This window comes from Galeopterus variegatus, unplaced genomic scaffold (genome assembly GCF_000696425.1).
Source record: "Galeopterus variegatus unplaced genomic scaffold, G_variegatus-3.0.2 Scaffold797, whole genome shotgun sequence".
In the NCBI taxonomy this organism is placed as follows: domain Eukaryota; kingdom Metazoa; phylum Chordata; class Mammalia; order Dermoptera; family Cynocephalidae; genus Galeopterus; species Galeopterus variegatus.
The window spans coordinates 146876-168752 of NW_007726908.1; the positions used below are offsets into that span (position 1 = coordinate 146876).

The window sequence follows — 21877 nt, forward strand, 5'->3', positions numbered from 1 at the left end:
CCTGCAGAGGCCACGTCCAGATGGCCAGTGTCATGCCCACTCTGCTGCCACCACTGTAACAGCCACTCAGTTGTGACGGGCAGCCTCACGAACGCTGCGGGCAGGGCCCTAGAGGGCCGAGCCGCTCGCTAAGCCCTGCACAGCCCTGGCGGGAGCTCAGCGACCGTGGCGGCCACTGCAGCTGGGTCCCAGCGCAGCCTCCCTGACCTCAGAGTGCAGACGAGCACTAAGCCAGCGGGGTGGCCTCGGGCGCGTCCTCCACCCCTCAGGCCTGATTCACTGTGTGCACATGGGGGTGGTCGCAGGCATCTGCGCAGGGGCGGCCAGCTCGGAGTGAGACGTGGGGAGCTGGCGGTCCTCAGGCTCACGGACCACCGGTGCTCAAGGCTTGGGGCAGCTTGTAGCTCTGGCAGGCGGGGACAAAGTGCCCTTTTGCTTTACAGATAAGGGAGGCATTAGGGGGACGCGTGTGTACCAAGCTCGGGAAGCCAGGCTGGGCGAGCGCCCGATGCCGGCGTCCTGCTGCCTCCCCGGCGCCCTCTGCTGGTGACCCGGGGGACTCCACAGCCGACCTGGGGGCAGCCCGGGATCCTGGCTCTGTGGCCCACTGGAGGGAAACCACGCCCCTGTGCCGGCGAGGAATGTTAAAATCGAGATTTTAACTCAGAAGCCATTCATAGTAACTCAAAGACTGGCATCAAATTTATTATTATCTTTTGTTAAATATTTTGGATCTTTTCCGAGAACACTGTCTACAAGGGCGTAGTAGGTTTTCTTCCCCAGTACATTTTTGTGTGTGCACTTATGTGACATGTGGAGAGGTGACACAAACAGGTGGTACGTACATGGGGAGGGGCTCAGGACCTCTGTACCCGAATCGCATGCTTCGGTCCTCAGAGAGAATAGCCTCTGACTTTCACTGGGTAAGCCTCGGATGCAAGTCCCCACAGTCAGGTGATGTGCAGAGGAAGGTGGAAGGAGGTCCACAGGGGACGACGAGGATTACAGTCATACATGCATTCAACTTATCATAAAGTAACAATACACTCTGGGGGAGGGTCTGCCGAGCAAGCCCCTGCTCGCCGCATGGCCGCCTGTCCTGCAAGCGTCTTAGTGGGAGGGGCTGGGGTGGGGGTCGGTCTCCAGAGTACTAGCTAGAACGAGGGTCTTTCTCCTGATAGAGTGGGGGGTGTTGGGACGTGTGAGCTGAGATGGGGCCGTCGGCAGCATGGCTCCAGGCCTTCAGGGGTCTCTTGGCTTCTCCCCTGTGATGGCAGAGGCTTGCCCAGCCAGCATGGTGACACCAGGCACAGGCAAGGGAAGGCAGAAGGCAGGGTCCTCCCAGGGCCACAGGAACATCCACTGGTTGCTGAGTGGCACAGGGAAATGCTGGGTGGGTCCTCTGGGCCAGTCCCAAAGCCTTCCTCCGTGGAACCCATGGTGTTCGTCTCTCACAAGGACCTTCACGGCTTGGGAGGCCCACCGGGTGACAGATCCAGGCCCCGAAGGGAAGAACCAGATTGGGCAGCTCTAGACCACCATCAGTTGGTTTTCCAGATGCTGGGCCAGGCGGATGGGACTGGGGGCCTTTGAGAGAGAGATGTGGTGACTGCAGTATCTGCTGTGACAACCCTGACTTGGGGTCAGAAGCCAGAATCATTTAAATTCAGTAAGACTGTCCCAGGGCTTCCTTCAGATGGAAGTTTTGAAAAGTGAACTCTTCACAGCAGCTAAAACAGTCTCTGAAGTAATGAAAAAAAAATGTTGAATCGTTCTCAACATTCAAGGTCGGGTGCTGCTTTCCTCTGTCACTGGTTCATCATGAGCAGACGGCTGCCCCACGAGATAGTGAGCTGTTCAGCTGGGATCAGGAGAGGACTCCCCAAATTCTTCATCCATGGCTTTGAGATGGACACATGGCACCCTCTCTTCAGCCTTTGAGAGGAAGGTGAAGAAAGCCATTCCCCACTGAAGGCAGGGCTGTGTGTGGACGGGACGTGTTTTGGACAGGGCCTGGCAGGCTGTGGCTCGAGCCTAACTCTACCTCAATCCCTGTGTGACTCTCAGATCCACGTATACCTCATCAGAAAATGGGGATCATGCCACCCAACCGCTGTGATGAAAAGAGGCAATCAAAGAGTCATTCTCCACAGGAGTGCCTAGCCCAGGGGACAGCACCTGTGATGCTGAGCTAAATGGCATCTGAATCTGAGGGGGAGAAGGGGCCAGGGTGGCTGAAGGGTGGCTTGGACAGACATGATGACAGACTTCAGAGGAGCCCTTGAGCTTGGAGTTTTGCTCTTCCTAGCTAGGGAGGCTATAGAGGAGGAAGAGGAAATTCCTATTGGGTCCGAGCTAAACAAGATGAGTTCCCAACCTGGGCCTCCAGCCCTCGGCTTGCCCGCCCAATATGCCCCCGCCTCCGCCACCCCACAACTGTTGGAGCCCAGGGTCAGTAAGGGCAGGGGCCTTCGAAGCTACTGTCTGTGACGAAGGGCACACGAGCAGTCGGGGAGCAGCGGCCTTCCTCGCATGGCTGCGACAGATCCCCGTACTCGCTGTTATAAAACACCTGGCCTCCTTGCGCTCCCCGGTCAGGCCGCTGTTGCCTCCCGTGGGGATCTGGGTGTGCCCTGGTCGCATCCACATTCCGGCCAGGTCCTTTATAGCTGCCAAGACAGGGAAGGTGGTGTTAGTAAGAAAAGGAGAGAGAGGGAACTGGACCCAGGTCAGGGCCTGATTGGGATCACCAAAGGCATAACTGGAGCACTAAGCAAGCTCAAAGACTATGGGAAGCACACACAGGTTGGACTTTAATAGCAAACCAGATCAACATGATCTGGCAAACACTCACCGGAAACTTCTATGTCCCACGCCTGGACAGGAGACCACAGAAAACGCCGACTCCACCCCCTACACCTGCTTCCCTCCCCGCCTCGCCCATCTTGGTAAATGGCACCAGTGCTCACTCAGTCGCTCAAGCCACGCACCTGGTGTGGTCCTTGTTTCCTCCCTTTTTCTCATCCCTCACTTCTAATCCGTCCAGAAGTTCTGTCCATTCTACCTTCAAATGCACCCACGGCCATCTCTCCACCCCGTCCCGACTTTAGAGCAAGCTGCCGTCGCCGCGGCTCTGCGATTTCCTCCTGGCAGAGCCCTGTGCTTCCACCCTCGCCCCCTGTGGTCCAATCTTCAGAGAGATTCTTTAAGTCAGATGTGTCCTCCTCCCGACAGAACCTCAATGGCTTCCCAGTGCTCTTAGAATGAAATCCAAGCTTCTCACCGTGGCCCAGGAGGCCCCGCGGTTCCAGCCCCTGCCTGCCTCTCTGACCTCGCATCCTGCTTCTATTCTTAGCTCTCATTTTCTTTGAGTTTTTTGAAAATGATCATTGACTGTCGTTTTGCTTTGCATGGTGTTACTGAAAAGCCTGATGTCAGTCTCTTTTTTTGTCCTCTGTAAATGACTTGACCTTTTTGTCTGAAGTCCCAGAATGTTTATCTTTTCTTTTTTGGTGGCTGGCCAGCATGGGGATCCGAACCCTTGACTTTGGTGTTATAACCCCATGCTCTAACCAACTGAGCTAACTGGCCAGAGCCCAGAATGTTTATCTTTAAAGTCAAATAATTCTACGAGATTATGTCTCAGAGTTTACAGTTCTGGGCCAATTTCCCCATATAGACTCAGGTCTTCTTTTATTTATTTAAGAAAGTGATCTTGAGTTATAAAGTAAAAATATTAGTTTTATTCCACTGCTTGCATTTCCTTACTCCGGAAGTCCATTTTTACATGTACTGTATCTTTTCTACTTATCTTCTCTGTCACTTTTAGATCTTGTTTACCTCTTCATTTATTTCAGTTTTATTTTCTTGACTCTTTTCATGTCTGTCCTCTATGTTATCCCCTGTAAGTCTGGTCATGTATATTGTCCCTTGGTTCTCTGGTTCTCATTTTTGAGAGAATTTATCTTTTACTTCACTTTCTTTCCTGAGTTTAATCAACTCTCTTTTTACATCTTCACATCGTTTGCCCATTTCGATTCTAAATTTTTGAATTTCCGATTAACGCTGCAAATGCTAGTTTCACTATCGTAAGGACAGTGAGCATAACTTACTCTATTTTGACACCCTTACCACTTGCTATGCCTTTTGTGTGAACCCGGCCCACAAACGTTATCCAGTAACTAGCAGTAAGGCAGTTAAAACAGTAGGTAGACACAGCTGGTCTGGTTACTTGCCTCACAAGACCACCCAAGACGGTCATCACTGTCATAGACATTTGGAGTTTGTGACGTTAGCTTGTTTCTTACCTAGCACTTGCTTCTGGGTTTTTCCCACTGCTCTGTGTGAACTGTCTACAGAAACGTGGGCTGGACCAGGAAGCGGGATGGAAAAACCTTGCATACGCCTCTGGGTCGCTGCCCACCAGATCCATCATCGTGCGCGTCACTTATCCTAATCAAATTCTTTGCTTTACCACATGGAATTGCCTATTTTGATTTTGGTCTCAAGATACCTTCTCAGTTTGGTGGGCATTTTGCCTTTAGTCCATCTTCAGACAATTATATATTTAATTCATGTTGGAGTGTTGTGTTGCAGTTTTCCTCTGTTTCATTTTTTAAAAAATTTCTACTGAAAAGTTTTTCTAGTTTTCTGTTTTATTCTTATAATAACTTAGTATGGATAGTGCTTAGTTTTTCTGTTCATGTTTATTTATGTGGGAATTTCCTACGCCAGAGATAGCAGGTTATCCTGTGGAAGGGGCTAGCTTTCTTTATCCAGAAGTGCTGTATCAGACCCACGTCTCTGGTAGAACCTTGAATTCCTTTGAGGCTTTTTTTTCTGTTCATGTTTATTTATGTGGGAATTTCCTACGCCAGAGATAGCAGGTTATCCTGTGGAAGGGGCTAGCTTTCCTTATCCAGAAGTGCTGTATCAGACCCACGTCTCTGGTAGAACCTTGAATTCCTTTGAGGCTTCCTTCTTTCCAAAGGCTCCATTCATGTCCCATATCATGCTGCCACCAGGGGCCAAATGGTCACCCACCCAGGGAGTGCTGGGCCCTCTCATGGCTGCTGCCTTGCGGCACAAGCCCAGAGTTTCCAGATCTCCTTTCTCCTGTAGACTTGGATGAAGTGCCAGGCTGCAGGACATGGGATCTGGCATCTGTAGTGGCCACTGAAAGGCCCAATGATGAAATCTGCTGGAAGTGAGGAAAAGTGATACCTCATGGGTGAGTCTGACCAAGGGCTAACAGGAGACAGGAAAGACCTAGGCAGGTAAATTCCCCCTTTCTTCTCCCCATAGACCCCACCAAGGCACATTCTGTCCTTGTACCTGTTCAGAGAATGTTCAAATGCCAAGTGAGTGCACCTGCCCAGTGATCCGCTGCATCTCTTCATGGCGCATCATGATGTAATTCCAAGAGAAACAGTGCCCTCTGCTGCCACTAGGGTGACGTGCAGTTTCTGTAATGAATGTCTTCCCGTGTGTCTGTCTTCTGAATTCTGGATATTCTCTGCTTCCACAGGACTGTTATCTTCTGGAACTTTCTCCACCAAGTGTCGGGGGTGCAGCACTCCCTTCCTGCTCCCTTCCCTTTCAGGAGCAGCGGCCTCCCACAACAGCTGCCCCTGGTGCCTCAGACTCGTGCCAGGAACTTTGCTCTCCTCCATTCTCTCCCAGTGTGGCCACCATCCAAAGGACCTTGTCACACACTCCTCTCACAGGACAGTCCCCATCTGACTCTCCTTCAGCTGTAGCTCAGGCTGGCTCTGTCGGTCCATCAGGACCGACTCATGTCCATCAGGACTCTCTCCTGGTTATGTCACAGGCATGGGCTGAGTGGCCTTATTTGATCTCTTTCAGGAACTGTGTTGTTTTTAGGAAGATGTGTGGAGATTTGAATTTAAATGATGATCACCTCTTGCTTACCCTTTGACTTAATTACTTGTTTTGAATGACAAAATGCTGTTTGGTAAAGAAACGTTAGCCAAAAACTATTTCTGTAAATGCAACTATCATAAGTTTTCCCAAACCAGGTTACTAACATATGTCAGCTGATAGAATTAATAATCAAAAAAGACAAAGATGCACAATTCAGATGCAGTAATTATTCCTGAGCATGACCCACAACTGTCCATTAGTAGTGCTGTAAACATGACCTTCGTAGGCTGGTGGAAAAAAATAACCAAGTGTTGGTTAAGTTATAGAGTTCATAAATATACCTAAAAGATGGATTAAAAATGACATCAATTATACTAATGCTATACAAATAAATACCTGCAGTTTAGGGTACAATATTCAGTGATAACATCATATATTGATTCAAAAACAGCACAGGAAGAAGTGAAGGATTTGCTCTGGTAAATGGTGTCAGACGACCCAAAAGGGGTTCTTGACAAAAACACTGACACCAAAGGTGTAAACGAATGATCTGGATAAAATGGTCTGAAGAAAGTGGGAAAGACCAATGTTTTATAAAATATTGTAGGTCCTTTCATTTAAACAGGTATGGGTAAGTAAACTAAAGAAGTGAATATTTTATTTATTTATTTATTTATTTTTTTGTCTTTTTCCGTGTCCGGCAACGGATCACAACCCTCAGTGTCGCGCCCGCACCGGACCGGGACCGGCAACGGGATCGCAACCCTCGGTGCTGCGCCCGCACCTTGCTCAGCCAGTGAGCGGGAACCGGTCTGTATGTGGGATCCGAACCCTCGGCGGGAGCGCCGCTGCGCTTCCCAAGCAGCGCACTATAGCAGTGCGCCACCGGGCCGGCCCAAGAAGTGAATATTTTAAATAGACATTTAACTCTTTTATCTATATTACTAAAAGTTTAAATATTCATCTTGGCCAAAATTTTTCTCCTGGCTCTCTGGTCGGGCACATGGAGATCACTTTCTATCCAGGTCACCCTCTGTACAGGCATACATGACTATTTCTCTGTTATCAAAATATGACACCAGGCAGCTCAGGTTACCTGGCTTCTGTGGCCATTAGGCTAAATGCTGGGGGTTCAGGGATGGGGGAGGGTGTGTATGTGCGCTGGGCATGGTGGATCACACACGGTTTCACAAAGATGCAGCGTCTGTCAAATGGAAGAGAGATGTCGGGACCAGTACTCAGTTGCTGCTGGGTCAGGATGGTGATGGGGGCAGGGGACTGGGTGGCCAAAGACTTTGAGTCTCAGAGCAGCTTGCCTTGAACACACAAAATGGTAATAGGAAACCATGAAAGGTTTCAGGTGGGAGTAACAAGGTACCTCTGGGCCCCAGCCTCCCTCAGTGGGCCCCTGCTGAAGCCCCCAAGGAGAGCAATGCTCACCCTTGCAGGGGAGGAGGCTCCAGAAGCCCTTACCTGAACCTGCCTTCTTGTCTATGCGTGCTCTCTATCTGCTCAAACTCCTCCGAGGCCAGCACCATCCCACTGTCTGTCTGGTTATCCTGTGTGGAGAGAACGAGCCATGGCTGTGGGCCACACCTGAGGCCCCTTGCAGGCAGCCACTCCCCTCCTCCCCCAACCAGGATGGGCCGGCATGAACCTGCGCCGCTGCTGACCTAACACCCATCCCGTGGAACTGAACCAGACACAGGGCATTGTTCCATCACCAGAGTGTGCAGGTGGGGGTCACATGTCCCCATCACAGGAGAATCTGAGGCCTGGGGGGCCGCGCCTGGTGCTCCAGGTGCAGGTAGGGCACAGGCGCCAGGAGAAGTGGACAGAGCATTCAAAGAGCTCTGGCAGCTCATAGTTTAAAACGATGATCATCATGGAGACACATCCTGGGGTGAGTAGGGCTTTGTTACCCTTCAGTTGTGGTGTGGCGCAGTTTCCATTTCAAATCACACGGGAGGGGGACTGCACTCTTTTCAGAGCTTGGGACCCCCAAGGTCTTCATCTGGCCCTGGAGACATGGGCCAGGGTCTGTGTGGTCTGGCTGAGGGCTCCCCTGCCGCCGCCGCTGCCTGGACTCCCCGGGCCCAGGACCACCGCCCCCCATCTGGACCAGGGCTGGGACTGCAAGGCCTGGGCTTGACGCCTGGCTGTGTGCCACCAGAACTCAGGTCTGGGGGCTCAGTGTTCCCAAAGCTCCAGCCTCTTGGAGCTGTTTGTGCTCGACTATGCTTGACATGCCTCTGAGGACACAGGCATCACCACCTGAGTGGACACCTGTGGTTTCCCTGTGCCCCATCTCCCATCTTCCTCTTCTAGTGACACCATCCCCAAGTCTCAGGCCATGTGGCTTGGAGGTGCTGACCACCACCAAAGACGGGGTCTGTGACTCAGGAGGATCCAACACGGTCCACCCGGAGGAGGAGCTGTCTTTCCATTGGGGTTTCTATGCTGCTGGGGAGGGAGGCCATGTGTGACAGTGATGAGGACACAGGGGAAAGAGAAGAGCTGAGAAGTGGTGACATCACTTGGAGGCCCAGACACAAACATGCCTGAGGCTCTGGACCTGACATTTTCAAGGGACAATCTTTTCTGTTTAAAAACATCTAAGTTGGTTTCTGCCACTTGCCCCAAGAGTTCCTGAGACCTGTCTCCCCCTGAGGTTACTTTGGCCCTGATCTGAGGCACACAGCATCCCCCCTGCCTTCACCTACCACAGAGGCTTTGTAGGTCGTCGGGGTCATGGGGAATTCTTCAAATGTCTTCATCCTGGAGGAACCCAGGGTCTGAGTCCCTCTTGCCAGGCACCCGGGAAAGGACACACAGTTGTAATATCTGTGGGGAGAAGACAGAAACTGCTGAAGAAACGCATCCCAGCAACCCTCCTGAAGGCTCTCTCCACCTCTCCTTCCACCCTCTTTCCTCCCCAGAAGGTCCCCAAGCCTGGGGCATGAGTATGGATGGGGCCTGGGTCCAGGCTTCTCCCTGGGCCCCACCTCAGATGTCCAGCATGCAGACCCAGCCAAGCAGCCCTGGGCACGTCCCTCCCCCACCTGAGCTGTTCCCATCTCCTATACAAGAGGGGTAAAACCTCCCAGGTCCACTGCTGGACCCAGTCCAGGTGTGGCATGGAACTGGTGAGTGTAGGGGGCAGCTTTCTCCCCAGGATGAGCCACCCTATGCAAGGCAGGCAGTACTGCTGCTGCAAGCCACTGACTGGCCTACCTGTGGTGTGCATGTGTTATGTGTGTGTATGCGTGTGTGTGTGTTGGGGGGCAAGGGTCAGTGGAAGGAGCCTGGCAAGAACCAGCTTACTGTTCTTATCCCCCAAGCCCGGCCCTGCCCTATGCTGGGGCAGATGGGGCAGGACTCTCAAAGCCTGGACCATCTCAGCAATGCTGGTGGAAATGTGGACAGTACAACCTCCCTGGGGTGCAAACTGCCATGGATAAGAGACCTCTGATACAGGATTTTGGGGACTTGGGCTAAGTTCTGACTCCTGAATATGAGTTAGTCAGTGGCCTCCCCTGCTCCCAGGGTCCCTGCCAGTGGCCCCTGGAACTTACCCCCAGACTAGTAAATGATTAGACCCTGGGAGGATTCTTGGCCCAAACCCAGCCCACTGCACTTTCTCTTCCTTTAAGAAAATGTGCCCAAGACAGATGCTCCATCAAAACTGCAGTGAGGGGCTCCTGGGGGCCAGGAGTGCAGGGAAGAGGAGGACACCGGCAAGCAAAGAAAAGGACTGAGAAGGCACAGAGAAAAGCACAGCCACCAGACCACATGCCTTGGAGGGGCCCCCATGGCTGACCAGGCCCACCAGGGCATCACCAACCCCAGTGCTGCCATTTAAAACCACTCTGCTCCGGGGCCCGGCCCGTGGCTCACTTGGGAGAGCGTGGTGCTGACAAACCCAGGTCTCCAATACTGTGCTTGTCCTTATCACCACAAATGACCACCTCCATTATGTCATCCAGAGATCTAAAAACCTGTTAATCTGCCCAATTAAATTTAAAGTGGCATACTGAGCCTGCCAGACAAATGGCATCCCTTTAGAAAGAAAAAATAATAATAAAATAAAGTAAAATCACTCTGCTCTTTCAGTTAGTGTACAACAGCCTCTCAAGTCACTGTACCTTGCTTTTCCTGTATAATTCATGAGGATAAAATATACCCAGTCCAAACTGACCCCCCATTCTTGTACCCAGGAGGGCGGCTGACCTGGCAGCCAGGCTGTGGCGCTGCAAGCTTGGTGGGCTGCCCTCGGCGTTGGTCTCGGCAACGTGCAGCGCCGTGGTGGACGCCTGCAAAAAGCTGCCCTCATCTGAGCTCTGAGAGCTACACGGGGCCATGCAGTCCTCTTCCTCCTCCTGGCAGGAATGAAGGAGGTGCCAGGGTCAGAGACTACACTGTGTTTTCTCCCTCTGCCCCATCCCTGCTCTCAGGACTGCTCGGGTGCCTGAGTCCTGAAAGGGGGTCACACAAGCAAGCGGGCAAGTGTTCTGAGGATTCAATGAGTTTGTGCCCGGCACACTTCAGCTCTTGGGGCAGGAGAGGTGTCAAAGTGGTTGTAATGCCATGCCAGCCTTGTTGTAATCTCCCAACAGATGAGGCAGGTGGCGTGGGCCAGTGCCCTCACTCCAGGCCCCTGGCTGCTCCTGCAGCCTCGGAACCAGTGTGAGCATTTCCCACCTTCTTCTTGAGGCAGAATCAGACCCAAAGCGCCTGTCCCAGCCCCTAAGGCTCAGGCAACAGGCCGCTCCCCCATCACTCCTCTGGGTCCCTGAGCATGATGTGCCTGCCCTGAGCTAAGTCCTGAACTGGCTCTGTTCCCCACCCCCCGGCAGCATGGGGAGGGAGAGATGCCAGGACACACAAGCCAGTGCCTGTGTGCTTGCTGGGTGCAAGGGGCAGAGTGGGCATGAGGCGAAGGAATGCATCACTGCTATGCTGGGAGATGGAGCTGCCTTGCAGGCCCAGTGAGGACAAGCCTGGGGCTCCCCATGGTCAGGGACAGGCTCAGACCATCATCATGGAGGCTGAAGCAGGCAACAATGGATGTATACGCAATAGAAGGATGCCTGTGTGTCCACCTCGAGTGGCCAGGGTGTGGAGACAGGGATGTGGGCAGCGGGCACGGGAGGGCAGGCCTAGGAGCAGGCACAACCCTTGCCTAGTAGCTGAGAAGTGGGCAGAGCTTAGAGGGGCAGCCAGGGCAGAGACCCAGGGCAGGGACCCAGGCCAGGGACCAGATGGTGCAGCAGGACAGGGCAGAGAGAGCGCTCACCTGCTGGTCCCTTCCCTGGAGCAGGTCCCCCAAGATCTCCACCAGCTCCGAGAATGCAGGCCTCGCTTTGGGGTCTCCAGACCAGCAGCTCAGCATGATACGGCGTCTGTGGCATAAAGCAGGCTGCTGGACTGTGGCCTGAGTGTGCCCCTCCTCCACCAGCCCTTCCCCTACCCTTCTCCAGCTGCCTCTCACTTTCCCTGAACAGCATGACTCTGGCTCGTGTGGGTGTTCTCAGAGTGCCCAGGCCAGCTCTGCTCTTGCCCATCACGGTTATGGTTATATGACCGTCTGTGTGTGTACCCAGGAGGGCAGAGGCCAGGCCTGTTCTATGGGCTCTGGCCTCCCTGGGGTCAGCACACAGCAGGAGTGGAGTGTGCCCCTGCTTGTGCCTACATGCCCCATTCCTGTGGCAACATGCCCCTCTCCATGTGTCACCTCCTGCCCCCAGCACCTGCATGGCCAGCATGGAGACTCACATGGCAGGAGTGGCCAGCTCTGGGGCCCTCATCCGGGTGCCGTCCTTCAGCCGCTGGCAGAACTCTTCGTTGATCTGCACCCCAGGGTACGGGGAGGCCCCTGACAGTGGGAATGTCGGGGGTGGGTGGGGAGCAGACCGCTCGCAGCTCAGATCAGCCCCCAAAATCACCCATCCTGTCCCCTCCCCCAGCTCTTCCTCCCCTGCTGCCGTCCATCGGGGGGGCCTGGGCAAGTTGCTGGCCCGCTCCAGCTCTAATTCTTCAACTGTTGAAAGCGGATGATGCCACCTGTTTGCTAGGGGTGCCATGAGCCGCAATGAATTTAAGATACATTAGCGAAAACATAGTTCCTGAGATCACCAGAGGCGGGGGGAGCTGTGTGGAGCGTTTCAACAGAGCCTCTCCTACCTCTCACTGCGCCTCCTGACACCCCGCCCTGCCTGTACCCTGACCACCTCCAACACACAGGGAAGGCTGTGTGGCTGCCGCCCCACCTGGAACCGCTGTCCTCCCAGGCCCACCTGCCTCAGCCCCAACCTTCACACAGCTGGGGCCCTTTCTGGGCACCTCTGTGGTGCACAGCAGCCCCATGCTTCCTATTCTCTTCCTGCACTTTTATTTTCAGTAATAGCATTGATCATCGTTGCCATTTGATGATATTTGAACTTTTTCACTTGTCCGTGGTCTCTCCCCACCCTAGCATGGGGACTTCACCGTGTTCAAAGTCGGACTTGCATAAGTAGGTGTGTTCGATGCATGAGGCCACGTCTCCTCCAGGCCTCTCCCCAGCCCCATGAAAGCAGAACCATCCCCAGTGGCAGGTGAGGCAGGGGCTCAGCTACAGAGGGGAAGACCTGGAGGCACGCAGGTGGCCTCTTCCTCCGGGACTTGTGGTGAGCTGAGGGCTGCCGCCCTCCAGAGGTGGTGCCAGCATTGCCGACATTGGAGGCAAAGTCCTCCCCAAGACTGGGCCATGCCCAGGAGAGGTGTGGGACTCCTGAGAGCCCACAGTCACCTGTCTCAGCATGACTTAGGGCACACCTCTGGGCCCCCCAACCCCTTTCACTGGAGGGGCTGGCAGTGCAACCTGGAGCCTGGTAATTCCTCCCCGCCCCCCAGCCAGGCACCCACCCTGCACTCACCCAGAGAGAAGATCTCCCAGAGCAGCACCCCAAAGGACCACACGTCACTCTGTGGGGTGTACACCTTGTCAAAGATGCTCTCAGGGGCCATCCACTTCAGGGGCAGCCGGGCCTGGGGGAGGCGGAGGGGAGAATCCCATAGAGGGAGGGAAGAGAGGGCTGAGGCCAGACACCAGCGGGTCCTTTCTGCCTAGACAGAAGGCTTCTTCCTGCTGCCATTCTCCTGGGTCTGTGGGGGCCCCTTTCTTCCCCTGAGCTCTCTTGGGGAGTGCTTGCATGCCCTCCTCCAGCTCCAGACCCTGGGCCCAGCCTCCCGAGGAAACCCATCCCTGCACACGCTCACCATCTCCCTGGACTCACCTGCTCCATCCACCCACTTTGTCCCACACTAGAAGCCAGGCCGTCCCTGAGAACCCTCCCCTTGCCCATCGTCTGTCTCTCTCCCTCTCGTGGCCTCTCCTGGGGAGCCCTATCCCACCACAGCCCAGACCCATCCTGCTTGATTCCCTCCCTCCAGCCCTCTTCTCTCCTCTCCCCGGGGCAAGCCCCTCATCAGCTATGGATGCTCATTTGGGCACCACGCATGCCCGAACACAGATGCACTTTTCCGTGATGTCTCCTACATCAGGCCGGCCCGTTTCCATGACAGACACCATGTGGATGCCTCTACACACCCAGGCCCCCCTGGGCAGGTGTCGGGTGTCAGTGCCCACCACAAGGGCCAAGGCACCGGGCAAAACACAAGCTCCCGTTGGGGCCCTGCTTGTCAGCTTCTGTCTCTCAACTCCCTTGTCCCAGGTTGCCTCAGTGGGTGGAGTTAGTAAGGCCCTCAGACCTTGGTGGGGTCTAGGGGGCAGTGAGTCCCCTGGCAGCTGGTGGCCTGACATGCCGAGAAGTCCATGTCACCCTGTGCCAGCACCTCTCCCCCCACTCCTGGACAGGAGCTCCACGGCCCCCACCATTACCTGGCCCCCAGCTCCCCTCCTCTCAGTAGCCTGCACTCACACTGCCTTTGCGGACATAGTCAGGGTCTTTGTAGATGTCCCGGGCAAGGCCAAAGTCACAGATCTTTACCACGTCGCTTTCTGACAGCAAGATATTCCGGGCAGCCAGGTCTCTGTGGATGCACTAGGGGTGCAGGGAGGTGGGGGGGGGGTCGTCAGTGTAGGCCTCTGGGGTGACACCCATGCCTGGAGCTCCAGGGTGCCCCAGGACTCATCACAAAGAGCTCATGGAATTGTGGGAAAAGCAGAGAAAGCTTTAGAATCAGACAGACTCTGATTCCACATCCAGTTCTGCCACTGATGAGCCAAGACACATTGGGAAGTCCTTTCCATGCTTTGGGCTCAGTTTCTTCCTCTGCAGAATGGGAGAGATGCTAACTGACCACAGGGCCATTGTGGGTTGAAATTAGGACTGGGCACACCTTAGTACACTGGTGGGTTTATGCCCATCTTCCTCTGAAGGGACTGCCAGGGGTGAGCTCACCTTGCGGGAGGCCAGGAACTCCATCCCTCGGGCCACCTGGAAGCTGTAGCAGACAAGATCTTCCATGGTCAGCGGGCTCAGCCACAGGTCCTCGGCTGCACAAAGGAGTGAGGTGAGCTTAGCAGAAGGCTCCTCCCTGACTTCCATCTTCCACCCAGCCCCAAAGGGAGTTTTGTTTCACCAGCCTTGACTGCATCCCTCCTGGCCAGGGCCCTGAGGCCCCTGGCACTAGCTAACAAGCATGTCAGCCCTCTCCTGCCCCTCAGCCTCCACTCTCTCTGGGACACCCACTTACTACTTCCAGAACAGTAAATACCATTGCACCTCCACTTGGCCCTGGACTGCTCCCCCACCCTGTCTGCAAGGCAAATTCCTATTCATCCTGTGATGCCCAGGACTTAACCTGTGCCGCCCATCCCTTGATGCCTCAAACACCTCTGTGAAACCTGCCCCTGAGGTGTCTTTCCTTCCTAAGGCAGAGCCCATTACATGCTTTCCCATGGAATCCCCTCCACCAACGGTCCCAGGCCGGCTTATCCTAGGGTGCCTGACCATGAGCTATCACTGTGCCAGCCAGACACTGAGCAGGGGAAGCCAGGCTCTTACCTTCTTGGACTGGAGACGCCCGCCCCGCCCCACCCTTGCCCATCAGGAGCCGTGTGAGGAGGGCTCTGTCGTTGCTCCCTGGCCTTCTTCGATCAGCCTTGGCTCCCTCCACCATGGCGCAGAAGCGCCTTCGCTGTTCCAGAGACTTCTCCTGCAGATGCACAAAGCGGGTCTGAGGGAGGCCTGGTCACCCACTGCAGAGGCGCCTCCGACTCCTGCCCTCCACCCACCTTGGTGCTCCGTCGGTTCACCAGCAGACCTCCAAGCCCCTGGCTGGGGTGCCCACTTACCACATAGGGGCTGAAGGTCTCCCGCTTGGTGCGCAAGAAGTTGGAGAGATTTCCGTACTTGCAGAATTCCACTATCACCATGAGGGGGCCTGGGGCAGGGCAAGGCAGGAGCGAGGCACTTACCGACCAAGGGCGCGCCGGAGGGCCAGGTCTGCAGCAATGCCCCTGCCTGGCACCTGCCACTGCCCCCATCCCTCCTGCGCCCTGCCCCGCGCCCAGTCTCCGCACCGCCCTGATCCCATCCATTCCAAGTCGGGTAGGCTCCTCCCACCTGGAACACCAGTGCGACCCCCAAGGCTTGGCCCTTTCCCCATGGTGCCCCAGCTCGGTACCGTTGGGCTTGGTGCATGCCCCCAGAAGGTTGACCACGTTGAGGTGGTTACCGATGTGGATTAGGATCTTGAGCTCTGACATCAGGGCACGGTGCTCACTGGCTGTGGCACCCTCTGGAAGGGATACAGGGACCTCACGTGATGTCCGACCTGCCCTGGACACTGCCTGAATCCCTGCCTGTCTCTCCTCCTCCGCCACTGGTTTCACTAAGGCACAGCCAGCGGTCTTGTGGGTCAGGGGGGCAGTGGGTGGAGGGTCCCCTGCTCATTCCGCTGGCCCCCCTGAGGCAGAAGGTTCAAATGAGAGCCTGGCTCTGGCTCCCACAACCTCCCTGAAGAACCCTGGGGGAGACTGGCTCTAAGCCTGTTTCTTTTCCTGTACCACAGCCCCACTGTCCCACCCAGAGCTGCTGCTCCTCACCAGCTCAGCTGCCCCTTCCACCCACTGAGCCCCCACCTTTCAGCATTTTCACGGCCACAGTGTCACAGCTGCTGCCCTTGTTGATGCCAAAAGCTGACGCTTCCACCACCTTCCCAAAGGCTCCGTGGCCGAGGACTCTTCCTGTGGAGGCAGAGAGCCCGTTCCAAGTGAGCTGTATGGGGGTTAGGGTGGAGACGGGTGGGCAGCAGGGGTGACCTGTCCTAAGGCCCAGGAAGCCAGTCCTAGGAGCAAGAGGAACAGGGGGAGCCTCTCTGCCAAACAGGAAGAGCATGGGGAGCAGGAGCGGGAAGAGGGAAAGGAGCAGCAACAGGAAGACATCGCATCCTCTCCTGGCAGGTGTGATAGGCCCACCCTGCTCAGAGCAGCAGAAAGTGACACTGGGGGCCTGGGAACTGGTAGTCCTGGCCACAGTTCTGGGGACACCCGCCCACCCAGATGGGCAGGTCAGGCCAGGTGGGGGCCAGGCAGGCCTGCCTGGCATAAGTTCTGAGACTGGAGGGATTGCTGGCACTCCATTCTGCCCGACTCTGCAGCAGCTGAAGCTGCCTCTGCTAGGCAGGGGTGGTGGGTGGGGCAGGCTGGGTGCTGGCCTCACCGAGCTGCAGCCGTTCCCGGGGGAACTCCCACTGGCTGGCATCATAGGACAGGTATTCACACTGCTCCTCCAGAGGCACCTCCCCGGGGTCCATGATGATGGACAGGTAGCCCGTCTTGATGTCAGCGTGGGCCGGCTGGGGATGGGGGGGGGGGACAGCTCATTGATGTGGCCAACCACTGTGGCTTGGCAAAACTTTGTCCACATGGGCCGGCCCGTGGCTCACTTGGGAGAGTGTGGTGCTGACAACACCAAGTCATGGGTTAAGATCCCCTTACCAGTCATCTTTAAAAAAACTTTCTTCACGACAGATGGCATTTTCCTTGGGGTTCTCAGTCAAGAGGGGAGAGACTAATAGACAACCTCTGCCCGCATTATAACCCAGCCTAGAGGGATGGGCAAGTTTCCCAGGAGGGAAGGCTGCCAGGTGAACCAGGGTGGGGATCTTACTCTTTATTTTAAGGCCAGGGTGGGAACGGGGTGGGGGAGGACGCAAGAGAGACCCCATTAGGAGCTGAGGATTGGCTCAGCAGGGGAGGAGCCCTCACCCTTCTCATGTTACAGAAGAGGAGGAGGAGGAGGACCCAGAAGAAGACTGCGATGACCCCGGTGCCGACGAGGATGGCGATCTCCATGCTGCCTTTATTCTCTGAGCCTGAGTGGGCAGAAAGGAGCTAGTGTGTGTGTGCGGCGGGGGACGGGGTGGGTAGAGGGCGCACCCTGCGGGGAGCGCCCCTTCTGGTGGGCACGACTTGCGTAAGGTGGCCGTAGGAAGGCATCGCTTGGGGCCGGGAACTGGGTGGAGGGGGCGAGGCGGAGGCTGGACCTTCCACGGCCACGCTGGCGGAGGAGTTGACGCAGCCCTTGGCGTTGCACACGCGGCACAGGTAGCGGCCCGCGTCCTCCTGGCGCACGCGCTGGATGCTCAGCTTCTGGTTCGCGTCTGCCAAGTCAATTCCTGCAGGGGTGGGCAGGGGTTCTGAGTTCAGGTGGGTCTGGGGGCGTGGGCCTCTCGGGCCTCTGGATCTCGCGCTGCGCCCGGGACTGCCCTCCCTACCAGACTCTTCCTCCAGCCGCCTTTCGTCTTTGTACCACACGATGCTGGGCACGTGCGTCCCGGCCACTGGGCACCGCATCTCCAGAGAGTCGCTCACATTCACCAGGAGATCGGTCAAGTTCTGCGTGAGCCGAGGGGCTTCCAGGGCTGGGGGCGGGGGTCAAGAGGGAGGTAAACGGGGGTGCACCTCGGGGTGGGTCCCCCGGACGAGGAGCAGAGGGAGCAGGACTGCTGGGAGCTGAAGCAAGGTTCTGGGTTTGAGCGCGGGGTCGGCGGGCTGCACACCTCCGTGGTGGTGTTGGGGAGGGGGACGCTCATGCAGGCCCGGGCTTGTGCCTGGACCCCCCAGGCGCTTGCAAGGCTGGGAGTGACGGCGAAAGCAGTGGCCGCTGGACGGCAAGCGCGGCCCCGCCCTCCCCCGCAGTCCGACCCGCCTCACCTTGCACTGACAAGTACTTCTTGTGGCAGTGCTTGTCGTGGCTGCGCCGGTCCCGTACCTCACACACGTAGTCGCCCTCGTGCTCGGGCGCCACGCGGGGGATGCTCAGGCTGAGCGTGGCGTGGCGTGCCCCGGGCGCCGCCTCCACCAGGCTGGCAGCCAGCGGCGTGGCGAATCGGTGCACGTTCTTGCAGTCGAGCAGCAGGGGGTTCCCGTGTGCATCGTGCAGCGTAGACAGGTTGAGGCGATACCAGCGCAGATGCTCGTACGTGTAGTTGTCCGCTTTGCAGCTCAGGCGCACGGCCTGGCCTTCCAGGGGCTCTTCGGATGGCTCCGATTCGATGCTGAAGCCGAGGGGGATGGCTGGGGAGGGAGGGGGAATCCTGTGACACTGGCACTGGTGTCTGCCCACCTATCCCCCGTGCTGGCTACCCCATCGGCCTTTGAACTCACTTAGGTGTCAATCAAGAGTGTGCGTCACCGTACAGGGGCTGGGGACACCATCCCAGAGCCCTCTTCCTCCCCGTTTTTTCTGCCTCACTGACCGACGGGGCCAGCTCTCTGAAGTCAGCCTCGCAGGATCTCCTCCTGCCTTGCCTTCCTCTGTCCCTCCGTCCTGGACAAGCCCTAACTGGGTTCCCTCCTTCACCTCTCTCAGGAGTTCAGACCACTAACGAGTTCCTTGTCACTAGACTCGTGTGGACCTGAGTCCTCATTCCCTCTCACTGCTGACCACGCCCCCACCACTCTCTTGTCCTTGGAACAATTTCCTCATTCGCTTTTGCCAGCGCCGTGCTCCTGATCTCCTTGTCTCTCCAGACACTTCTTGGAAGGCTCTTGTGGGCTCCTTCTTCCCCCCTCCCAGGTGCTGTCTCTGGCTTCATCTCCCTGAAGGTGCCCTCACCTACACCCCTGGGCCCAGCGACTGCTCACTCCTGAGCTTCTTAACTTTCCTGAGGTCACAAACATATTTGAAAATCTGAGTAAAGTATGGACTTTCTCCCCAGGGCAAAATGCACACATGAGCGGCAGGGCTCTGGGGCACAGGAAGGGGCTGGGAGGGAGGCAGGGCTAGGTGGAGCTGCCAGGAGCATGGGGGAGAACCTGGGAAAGGTGCCTCCAGGGCAGAGGGTGCCATTCCATCCCATTGCATCAGCACCCAGTCCACGTGCGGATGACCCCCAATCTATCCCTCCCACCCTGGCCCAGGGGCCCAGAGGGCCCCGGATCTTTCTCTTGAGTACCCCATGGTCACCAGAAACTCAATGAGCCCAATCTTGCTTCCTGACCCTGCATGCAAGCCTGCCCTAGGGAAGTGGTCTGCCCTGGTTGGTGGTCTGGTCACTCACTGGTCACATAGAAGTAGATGAGCCGCTCATCCTGGCCCACCTTGTTGGAGACCACGCACTTGTACATGGCAGACACATTGGCATCCTGGATCACCAGCTTGCTCACCGTCTGTTTAGAGCATAGGCATGAGGGTCCATTCCCTGCCCGAGTTCTCCCAGCTTGAACCCTCCCTTTCTGTAGGGGGTAAATTGAGGCTTTGGGCTGGAGATGACCAAAGGTCAGAAACAGGACCAGCAATGGTGAGGCAGGGAAGAGGAGAGGCCCTTGGGTAGCAGAGGTGGCTCCCCAGAAAAGTCAAGGAACAGCGTATGGACGACTGGCCTAGGATGTGGCTGAGGTCAGAGGGTGGCATTTGGTAGGACCAGAGAGACCTCTAGCTGTGACTGGGCTTTCTGTAGCCATGTTAAGGAGGGGCCAGGAGCCAGCCTGGCAACTGGGTCAGTCCAAGCTAGAGTTAGGATTCAGGCTACGGTCACATCAAGGGGCCAGCTACTTCTGGAGTGGGGTCAGGCTGTGGCCCAACGCCAGTAGCTGGCCATTGTGTGAGATCCTGTGATGTGCCTGCATTGGCCCCAGGGCTGTCCACAACACCCCTCCCAGTGTCCAGGGTAGTCTCAGGGGAGGGGCTGGGTCCCAGGATTTCAGAAGAACTCTGGACTTTGGGAGTAGGAAGCTTGAGAAGCAGGGGTGGAGAGAGGGCCATAGGCCCTGCCTACCCTCTGAAGACCCCCACCCCCACCCCAAGCCGGGCACTTCCTGGCCAGGCCTGGAACAGGAAGAGGCTCTGGAGGTGTGTAGGAAAACAGGAAGTGACTGTAGGAAGTGGGTGCCTTTGTTCAGGCCCCCTCCCCCGCCTGGCCTACTTCTTGGCATTGCCCCCAGGCTGGTCCAGCGGCTCAGCAGCCTTCTGTGGAGACCTGGTCAGCTCCTAGACCCGTCCCCTCCCAGCCCTGGGGCCCATGGCCTTGGATTTCAGCTTCCACATCTTGGAAACAGCTGGAAGTGAGGCCCTCCATCTACATGCATCAAGGGACTGAGGCCCAGTGATGGCAGAAAGGTCATCTGGCTCTCAGCTGCTGTCCCCTAAGCTCTGCAGGCCTTGTGGAAACCTGGAAACTGGGAGAAGGCAGGAGAGGACCTCCCCACTTCCCTTCCTCTCCCTCCCCACTGAGGGGTACAGCTGGCCTGTACCTTATTCTTCCCCTCCACGAACTCGGTCCAGGTGTCCAGGCTTTCAATGGGGTTCACGGCATCCTGCATGGTCACCTCCCTCCAGTCCTGACACTGTGGCATGCGGTCTCGCTGCTGCCGCCGGCTGCCAGAGACCAGGAGGGTCAAGGGCAGATCATGGATATGGGCAGGGAGGGCCCACACTGGGGGGTAGGGGTCAAGCCTTTGTCATCCTCAGAATCATTTCACATCATGGTGGGTAAGGCTGGCACAGGAAAGCAAAGGGGATGGAGGCCTTGTTTCTGGAACATTCTTTATGCTCAGAGCTCCTGCAACCCATACTTCGCAGGCTGCCAGACACAGCCTTCCTATGCTCACACAGGCACCACTCTATCCCCCCACCATTCTGCTGTGTCCCTTCTTGCAAAGTCCGCTTTGGATCTGCCCACCCAGCTTGCCCAGGTCACCACTCTGCCCCAGGAAGCCCTCTCTGCCCTGCCTCCCTCTCTCTCTTCCCCTTTTAGGAGATGCAGCCTCCCTCTAGGCAGGGTGTGCACCCGCAGCACCTTTGGCCTCCCTCTGGGATGGGGGATCTCAGGGCCCAAAGAGAGGCTCTTGTCTGCCCCTAGCAGAGGAGTAGAAAGGGGCCCCCAGGGCTCCATCTGGAGGTGCTGGCAGTGAGCTGCAGGCCATGTGGTCTAGAAAACTCCCTTATGAGCCCTGGACATTTTGGACTGGTTCAAGCCCACAGGCCACCTGAGCCTTCCCCACTGACCATGCTGGGGCTGCAACCCCTTGGCCGGTGGGGCTGCCTTGGTCTCCTGCCTGGGTTCCCTGCTTCTGTCCCTCCCCAACCTATGACACAAGGATCTCTTGCTAAATGGCAAACCTGACCTGTCACTTCTCTCCTCAATGCCCTTCACTGGCTCCTTAGTGCCATCAAGATCCCTGCCCACCTCAGCACCGTCCTCTCCCGTCTTGTCTAGCTGTCGCTGTCCTGAGTGTTCTCTCAGCCTGTCTGTCTCGGTGACGTTCAGCTCAGTGTAGGGGGGCACAGCTCTGGGCAGGCTGTGTTGCTTACAGCTGTGACCTCGGGAACGTTGCCTCCCTTCTCTGACCCTTCTGCCTCATCTCTCAGGGGTGACCGTGAGTGCTGTGCAGATGAGCTGAGCTGTGCAAGCACCACCCAGGTCCGCCACCTCAGCGGGGGGTGCCCTGAGGCACCTCCTTTGGTCCCCTCCAGATGATACAATTAGGTGTCCGGGAGGCTTTGCATTCAAGGGGCGGAGGTGGGGGTCGGGTGGGAGG

The 21877-nt window shown here is 56.6% G+C and overlaps 1 protein-coding gene across 1 annotated transcript in view; it reads right to left on the reverse strand.

Annotated features, from left to right (window-relative positions):
* Positions 1–673: 673 nt before the first annotated feature.
* FLT4 (fms-related tyrosine kinase 4) overlaps positions 674–21877 on the reverse strand; it is a 32537-nt gene continuing 11333 nt past the window's right edge. The window contains exons 11-30 of the mRNA XM_008572516.1: positions 20591–20714; positions 19399–19507; positions 18050–18412; positions 17611–17757; positions 17380–17511; positions 17102–17208; positions 16554–16689; positions 15974–16078; positions 15517–15630; positions 15185–15273; positions 14895–15045; positions 14289–14383; positions 13806–13928; positions 12801–12912; positions 11659–11758; positions 11180–11285; positions 10114–10262; positions 8607–8727; positions 7357–7442; positions 674–2669 (exon numbers count right to left, since the gene is read on the reverse strand). Coding sequence (XP_008570738.1) covers positions 2453–2669; positions 7357–7442; positions 8607–8727; positions 10114–10262; positions 11180–11285; positions 11659–11758; positions 12801–12912; positions 13806–13928; positions 14289–14383; positions 14895–15045; positions 15185–15273; positions 15517–15630; positions 15974–16078; positions 16554–16689; positions 17102–17208; positions 17380–17511; positions 17611–17757; positions 18050–18412; positions 19399–19507; positions 20591–20714 — 2686 coding nt within the window. The 3' untranslated portion in view covers positions 674–2452. The remainder of the gene's footprint in view (positions 2670–7356; positions 7443–8606; positions 8728–10113; positions 10263–11179; positions 11286–11658; positions 11759–12800; positions 12913–13805; positions 13929–14288; positions 14384–14894; positions 15046–15184; positions 15274–15516; positions 15631–15973; positions 16079–16553; positions 16690–17101; positions 17209–17379; positions 17512–17610; positions 17758–18049; positions 18413–19398; positions 19508–20590; positions 20715–21877) is intronic.